The 8,600-nt window shown below is 41.7% G+C and overlaps 1 protein-coding gene across 1 annotated transcript in view; it reads right to left on the bottom strand.

Moving 5' to 3' along the window:
• Positions 1-1,992: 1,992 nt before the first annotated feature.
• LOC124074625 (ectonucleotide pyrophosphatase/phosphodiesterase family member 2) overlaps positions 1,993-8,600 on the bottom strand; it is a 28,664-nt gene continuing 22,056 nt past the window's right edge. The window contains exon 25 of the mRNA XM_046417737.1: positions 1,993-2,642. Within this exon, the coding sequence (XP_046273693.1) occupies positions 2,472-2,642 (171 nt within the window). The 3' untranslated portion in view covers positions 1,993-2,471. The remainder of the gene's footprint in view (positions 2,643-8,600) is intronic.

The following is an 8,600-nucleotide window of genomic DNA, read 5'->3' as shown; positions in this document are numbered from 1 at the left end:
ACCACAGAAAGTGCAGATTTTTTGCCGTGAATTGGGCATCGTTTGCAGAAGTGGTAATCGTTCAACTAAATGAAGAAGTCAGTTCCAGTCATTCAAAGATTTCCCATTCTCTACAGATTTTATTTGAAAGACTACAGAAATATGCATGGCTTCATCAACAGTTTGGCAAGCTGTTAAATCATATTATTGTTTTTAGTTGATATTTCCTCTGTTCTGCTGATTATTTTGATAGCTAAGCTGTGTTAACTGGCCAGCATAACCCTACCGAACCGAATACCAAACATGAAAACACAAACTTCACTGCATCTGTGTAGTGAAGAGTGTGAACGCAGGAAGTCGAATGAAGAGACACGGTGAGAGGAAACCAGTGCTGTTGGGCTGCTAATACTGACTTAAAGGAAAAATCTTCAACTTGGTTCTTACTTTTGTTGTTTCAGCTGTCAAAGCCATCGGGTCACAGCTGGATCACGGTGAAGGTGAATTTAACATAACATCAATATACATTTTTGTCATGATGTCCATTAGAATCCCCTACTGAATGTACTTTATGCCTGCATCATCATCATCATCATCATCATGCCTGTGGGCACAACCCAGATTCCGTTGTGTAAAGCAAACGGAGAATGCAGATGAACTGGCTTTACTGACGGCAGTTTTACAAAGTCTTCCTGAGCCCTGCACTAACATCCTTTATTCCAGTCCTCGCTTGTGAACCACTGAGCCTTGAAGATGTTGCTTTCACCCTCAATCACAATCCTATTACCTGTTGTTTACCTGTGGACTGTTCCAAACTGGAGTTTCAAGCAGTCCATAGATTTTGTTTACCTTCAGTCCCGTTCAAAAAGCCCCGTAGACCCAGTTTAAATGAATCCCATCAGTCATGTCACCTCCTGAAGAAAACACAGCATCAGTAACTGGGGACAGATCTGTTGCACTCCATTGACACTGGACAGGTGACAGGTGGACGCTACAGGTGCTGTTTTGATTAGATTCTGTGTAATAAATATGAAGAAATGTATAAAAATATACACCCAGATAATCTGCTGACACAAAGGGGAAAGAGAGATGCCACGTGAAAACAGAGAGAAAATGTGTGTTTGTTTGTGTGTGTGTGTGTGTGTGTGTGTGTGCGCCACACATCAACTCCTGTGGGTTTTTTCCTTGTATTTTTAAATTTCAGTGAGCTTGTATGCTGGCAAAATGAAAAATTTCCATGTGTGTGGTGTCCGTTTGTCTCCTTTCATTTTTCACTCGATGGTGTGTATTTCTTGGTATTTTCCTGTGTATATCTGCCACACCATCTTGTTACTTTTAGTTTGAAAATAATATTTCACTTCTTCTGTCACAGAAACAGCACCAGCGGTGACTCACTTAAGGGAAATAGTCGTCTATTTTTGTGAAAAACTGCTGTTTATTTTAAAGGAGGTGAACCACGCAAAAAAGTCCAGCTCAGGTTTTTTTTCCCCTCATGTGTTTAATGCCACGTACTCTCAGATCCTGGTGTACACGCAACAAGTCCTGTGTGTTTCTGTGTGTATCTGCTACATTATTATATGTATATTACATTTAAAAGTCTAGTTGGGCATTTTGGGATATAACAGATGAGATATCATGGTGAGTTTCGGACGTGATGGCAGATGGATTTTGTTGCCAGTCTTTATGCTAAGCTAAGCTAACCAGCTGCTGGCATGACAGTGGCGTCCATCTACTCATCAGACTGCAAAGCGTTTTCCCAAATTGCCAAACTATTCCTTTACAGAACCTCACCAGCAGTGTTGCATGTCTTAGCCCATTAACTGCAAATACTTTGCTGCAGACTAAATTGCAAAGTGTGCTGTAGATTTTCAGATTGGTTTTTAAATATAATTTTCAAATTTGTCAGGCAGTCAATGGCTTCTTTGTATTGCAGGGCATGAAAACTGAATTAAAAATAGTTTGAGTGCAGTTTGCTATTGGAGGTCCTTTCAAGTTTGACAAAAAGATAACCAAGACTGTGATCAGTAATTTTTATGAGCAAGAAAAGACACGTTCAAGAAGCTCTAAATTCTACAGCATGCAGTGGATGGTAAGTAAGGATACAAAGCTCACACTGTGCACAGCTAAGGGGCTAAAACAACGATATGGTCCATTCATGAAAGGTGTAGTGGCAGCTGTCGAGAGCACATCTGCATCGCCGCTGTGTTAACTTTTGCACATGTGTTTGAATATTCCAGTTGCAATCTTCCAACAAACTACTGCTTGCCAAACCACTTCATATTTTCAAAAAAAAAACAAAAAAAACATAAACAAAAACCACAAATGTGTTCCCTTGTTCAGCCACTTCTCAGCCTGGTCCTCCAAAGTGGAACAACGATGCGTCGGCTGTCCTGCGAGCATGCAGTGAAAATGCACCAAAGGGTTACATCGTGTGTGTGTGTGTGTGTGTGTGTGTGCGTGCGTGTGTGTGTGTGTGTGTATGTCTCTCTATGTGTCTAGTCGTCACTCTCGAAGGTGTGCAGGTATGTTTTCAGGCTCAGGGTGCTGGTGTAGGTGAGGTTGGTGGACCGGTAGAGGTCCAGACCCGTCAGGATCTCCACGTCTCGGACTCTGGCTGTGTGGAGTTTCAGCAGCTCTTCGACCCACTGTGACTCAGCCTCAGCGCTCTGCAAGGACACAGACAGGAAGTGGTTAATTCATGGTGGATGTCGTCAATGGCAGACATAAAGGGCAGAATGTAGGGATGAAAATCAGGATTCTTATCTGGTAAGTAAAAGACCCCCACACCCACAAGTTTCAGGAGGTAAGTCCAGTTAGTCGCTTTGTCGTTTATCATCATATGTGAAGTGTAATGATAGGCATGCTCAGATGCGATCGTCTCTTCTGTGTGTCGTGTGCAGATGATTACTTGAAATGACAATTCTTCTTCAATGCAAGTCTTGTAAATGTTACTTAAAAACCAAATGTAAATAGGTGTTTAATTAACATCACCAGAAATATGAATCACATTAACATACTGTATGTATCTTCACTCTCACTTGGTTCAATCCCGAAAGACGCTGACATCTAAATTCGCATGACCACAAAAGAGCTGAGGCAAAATGAGCCGCCGTTTTCCGTCTTTTACTGCTTTGTTTCGCTTTCTTTTGGAAAACACTTTTGTTCTGCGAGAAAGCAGAATACAACAAAAGATTTCTGCTGTACAGGCAGACCCGAGACCTCAGGCTCACATGGAAAGCACCTCGTTTCTCAAGAGTGCATGTAAAGACCAAAGCATTCCCATGGAGGCTGACATTTACTGGTTTCATTAGAGAGACATTTTACATGCAGCCCCATGCAGCCTGCAATGTGGTGACGCAAAAGTGGGAGATTTCAAATATCAGCCTTTAAAGGGTGCAGAAGGTCTGATTATCTGCAGACTGCAGGATTGCACAATTACACATGACTCACACACTGTTTACCTTTATTACATGCTGTTCATCAGGATCTGGCAAAATAAGTAGATGAACTTGTTTCCAAATGTCAGACTGGGTGTCTACGTTCTGCACAGGGACCAACAGCAGTGAAAATAATCAGGAGGGCAGATGGGAAGGAAAGAATTGATTTTTCTACAGCAGTGGGAATTTCATGCCATCATGCAGATGACAAATCCTCATGAGTAATTAAAGGGTAAATCCGTGAGTGTGCAAATAATGTACCGTAAGCAAAAAATGTTATATGTCAAAGAAGAATGTCGAATTCCCAAATCAGACAGTGATTCTCATTTGTTTTCTGTGTGCACCAAGTTCACATCAGTAATCATCAGTAAGTACAGAATTAAGTCTGAATGGTTGCACCAATGAAAAAGTACTGATGCCCAACCACAAATTAGCTGCACACTCAAGCGATTCTTTATGCTCTGTGACATATCATGCAACAGGTGTTCAACCGGTCGACAGGTAAGATTCCATGAGAAAGTGCATCACATGCTGCCTGTCAGCTGAACTGTGAGGCAAATCTGGAACTCAAACAAACAAACAAAAAAAATAATAAAGAAAATAAAAGCCTTGACCAGCAATGTGACGAGGGAATGTGGGAGTTAATCTGGGAAAAGGAAAAGTTTTGAATGCCATAATTCAAAAATAAATATAGAAACAGGTTCATGGAAACACGTCTAGTGAAACGTAGAGCACTTCCTGTCAGTTTTCCATGAAGCAGTCTACCTGAGGCTGGTTTTATGTGTCAAAGTGGACAGAAAGGATTTGTTGTTTCCTAGCTGGAGTCTTTTGAGCTCATGTTAGGGATCAGTTACCTCCTCCTTCTCCTCATGCCTGAGAAATGATGACAGAGCGATGCGTCACATGAGTGGTGTCCTTCAGGCTAATGAAGAAAAAGGCCTAAACTGAAGCCACCCTGTCACTAAACTGTCTACAGCTCAAAGCTATTGAACAGTCATTTTGTTGTCATATTGGCTTGGAGCTGTTTTGAAGTGAGCAATGTTTTCAGCTGCTGATTCACTACTGAATTTCCCAAGCAAAACAGCAAAATAATAAATAATGGTCCTACAGAATTGGAACAGATTTTGTGACAGTGCAGGAAGGCCTTGTTTATAAGGAGGCTCTAATTTGCTCAGAATGATACCTGGCTGATAGTAAAGCTTCAGAGAGCTTAAGGTCATCTATAGATTTGCAGATTTTGCCACCTTTGGACAGAGACAAGCCGAGAGTTTCCTCGTTTCCATTTCTCAGTGCTAAGCTGACCTAACTGGCTGCTGGATGAGTCGGTGGTGTCCAGTGCCGTCACACATGCTGCTGCCTGCTGGGGCAGCTGCCTGAGGGTGAGGGACACCAACAGACTCAACAGAATCATCAAGAAGGCCGCCATGTTGTGGGAGAGGAACTGGACTCTCTGACGGTGGTGTCTGAGAGGACAATACTGGACTTTCCCTCTCACCCTCTCCACAATGTGCTGATCGGCTACAGGAGCTCGTTCAGCCAGACTCTGACTCCCACGATGCACCACAGAGCGACACAGGAAATCACTCACAGACTGTTAAACTCTGCACTGTGACGGACACACATACTTTTATATATACAATGTATATATGTACAGACACATGTTAATACCTATATTTTAGATTTATACTTATTTTAGTTTTTTAATCCTATTTTATATCTTTCACTTTCTTGTCTTGGTTGGGAAAACTGCAAGTGCAATGCGTGAACAAAAAAGAACTTCCTCTCTGGGATTCTGATTCTGATGTATATTCACATTTCCCGAAATGTTGAGCTTTTCCTTTCCTTTTCCTTTTTTCCTTTTGCTCCTGATTTGTGTTTGAAAATGTACATGTCTCGAGTAAGCAAATCCACATTGTGTTGGCTGTTAAAATGCAGACAGATGAGGAAGCGTCGTGCGTCACACGACGCGGCGAAGGCGCATCAGAACACTGCAGAATGCAACAAATCCACACGATCATCACAACCAGTAATGATGCCAAAGGGGGGCCGATGCAAGAATTCCTGCGTCTGGACTGTTTGTTTTCGCAAATAGAGAAATGACTAACAAAAATCTTGAATCTATTAAATCTTGACAAACCAGGCTTCGAGGAAACTGGTCAGTCAGAGTACGTAATGATTTTTGTCAAAATGTTGCCTGCAGTACAGGGAGTGGAACAAATACTCTTTGTTGTTTCACTGGCAACAGCAAATGACAATCAATGCAATTTCGTGCAACTACTGATACAGAACAGAATCTGGAGGGAGAAAACTTTTTATTCTCACATTAAGGCAAATGGACTGATGTCCAACCAGGCATACAGATGCCAACAGATGTGAGCATGTGAGGGAAGCACAGGCAGGTTATGAGTTCATAAGTGAGGTCTGAATAAGCTCAGGTAGCAGTGCTGCAGACGGTGAGAGGCTGTGTATAGTGTTTGCTCCCACAGGAGAAAGATAAAAAGTTCCTGCTCACCCAAAGCCAGGCAAAAGTGAATGAAAAACCAGACATCCGAAAAGCTGACGTGCACTCAGGGCAGAGGATAAACACGCTACGCAGCAGTGACGAGCATCACACATGGGTGAATGACATGGATCCAAACTCAGTCGGACCCATGAATGTATTAAATAGAAACAGATGGAGCATTCAGAAAGTCCTCACGACTCAAAATCACCGAAGTACACGTTTACGCAATTCAACCACGGCAGTCGTGGCGAACCTCTGAGGGTCTGCCCGTGTTTCGTCATGTCTGCCCCTCATTTACTGATATTCACTCACGATGGCGATCATTCACTCGTTAGATCATTTTACGGGATTGTATGATTAGGAATGGATTGTATGATAAACAGCTCCACCTGTGGAAAGAGGATACAAACTTTATTTTGAGTAATAAGACTTCAAATGCAACCTTACCTCCAAGAAATTAGACTCCACCACATGGTTATACCGTTATGTGTTGCAGAGAAAAATTACTGACTTTCCCAACCACAGAAAACGTTCTCATCCTGTGTCATCCATGTGCTTCATCAATTGAGTCAAAATTATTTATAGTTTAGTTATAAAGCAACATGTGACTATGAAGGCATGACACATCAGTGTAAATGATGTCACTGTGTAATTTAAACGTGTCCTGCAGCAGCTGAGCCTGAACTGCTCAGACGGGTTAATAACTGACCTGGTGGAATAACAGAGTCCAGCTTCTGCTTTATTGATATTGTTCAATATGCTTCATCAAAGAATTCACACCCACAGTCCATACATCTCCATGCAGCCAAACATTTCACCAAATACTGGACCACTGTGATGTTAAATATGCACTAGAAATGGCTCCTATGTGGACATTCATAGATTAATAAGAAGTATTTTAATAATCGACTAGTATTTCTGCTGCCAGCTAATCGGAGGGAACAACATTTAATTGAACCTGTCAGCTATTCTGTCACATCCCAAGTAGTTGTTCCTCTTTTCCTATTTGAACCCACGGGAAATTCTCCCAAAGTTTTCAACTTTTCATCGAACGAGCTTCAACAATCCACTAAAAAAATAAAATAAAATACAGACACAGTCAGAGACTGGTGGGTTAACAAAGTTAGGCATTTAGAGGCTAAAGAACCAGATTATTTTTCTCAGGACTTGGGGGAGACCAAACCAGAGCTAAAAGGAGGGTGACTATCCGACTTAAACTCATCAGATGGAGTCCAGTGGGATGATAATGTTGCTCCATGTCTGACAGATGTGCTGTTTGCTGACCCATAACCACTTCAAAAGGTGATTTTAATGTCTGGGCTGTGCACCTGACAGCTTGTTTTGAAGCTCCTCTGCCCCCTACGGGCAAAATAACATCAGTGCAGCTTACCATCATTCAACAGAGAGTTACAGTATGTCCAGATGTTACACATTAACATCAGTGGTGAATAAATGGATGACAAATGACTGAATGTCAAGATGGGGATTTATGAGAGTTCATACAGCAGTGAGAGCACAGGGTCATGGTCTTTAGTGAGCAATACACAGTCACAAGAGACAATATGAAGTGACAGCAAGATTCGCTTCAGGTAAAAGGTCAGCGTGTGATGCTACTGCTATCAGAAGACATCAGCTGTACGGTTACTATTCGTGAACACTGTGCCTCTTTTCGGCCGTGGTTAAAAGATGACTGAAGCTTGCAGTATAATGGGAATCCTTGTCATCATGAAAAACTTTCCTCTTCTCTGCTTCTGCTTTTCCATTATTTCCACCAAAAGTGGAAAAATTGACAACAAAGGGAGGAAAATATTCTCAACCTCTTACCAATCTTTTTAAAATCCTGAAATGGAAAGACCTGGCAATGGAACAGGCAGGACTTTGCATGTAATTTTGCTGCAATTGAACCATAATAAAGTTTATTTACCACGCTGCACCATTGGCCTTATCTTCTAATCTTCTGACATGAGCTCTTTCAATCAAGTCAACCGAAGGACACGAAAGGGGAAATCAATGGCACAGTCCATTCCTGTTTAGGAATGATCTGTATGGAATCAACAATATTTTTAGAATAAACTTTCCTTGCAATCATAACTGCAAATGTTTGCACAGATACTGTTTTGGGGAAATGTTGTGCTATTGCTGACAGGAGTTGAGGAAGAAAAAGAAGCATCAAAGCTCACTGGCCCGACTCAAATCAGAGATGCTTCAGTCCAGGGTTGGTGTGTGGTTTAATGCTTTATGTGCTGAAATTAATAGATATTTTTGTTATAATGTGCCTCAAGGTTTGCTCCAGTTTGAAAGCACAGGATAAGGAGAACACTAACATGTTTGTGTTGTGTGACGTGAGGATGTATAAAAGTCACAGGTGTAATCAGATCCGTTAAACTCTTCCTGCTGTCATGGAAAGCACCTGTCCACCCACTGACTGACCTTTTTCCAGGATGACAAAGTTGGTCTTAAGTAAAGGAGATAAAATGCCGTGAGAGCAACCGTTTGATCTGGTGACGACTTGTTCAGGAGAAAGGAAACACAAACAAGTTGGCCTAAACTTCAGCATCATGCAATACACCCACAGACACACACTCACGGCATCAGGATTCACATCAAGACCTTTTGTTGAGGAATTCTGCAAACTGAAAACTGAGCTAACACAGGACACTGTTTAAAAAGAAAGACCATCTGTT

This window comes from Scatophagus argus, chromosome 17, assembly GCF_020382885.2.
Source record: "Scatophagus argus isolate fScaArg1 chromosome 17, fScaArg1.pri, whole genome shotgun sequence".
In the NCBI taxonomy this organism is placed as follows: Eukaryota; Metazoa; Chordata; class Actinopteri; family Scatophagidae; genus Scatophagus; species Scatophagus argus.
The sequence above is the reverse complement of the archived record's forward strand: the minus strand, read 5'-3'. Positions and strand labels throughout refer to the sequence as shown.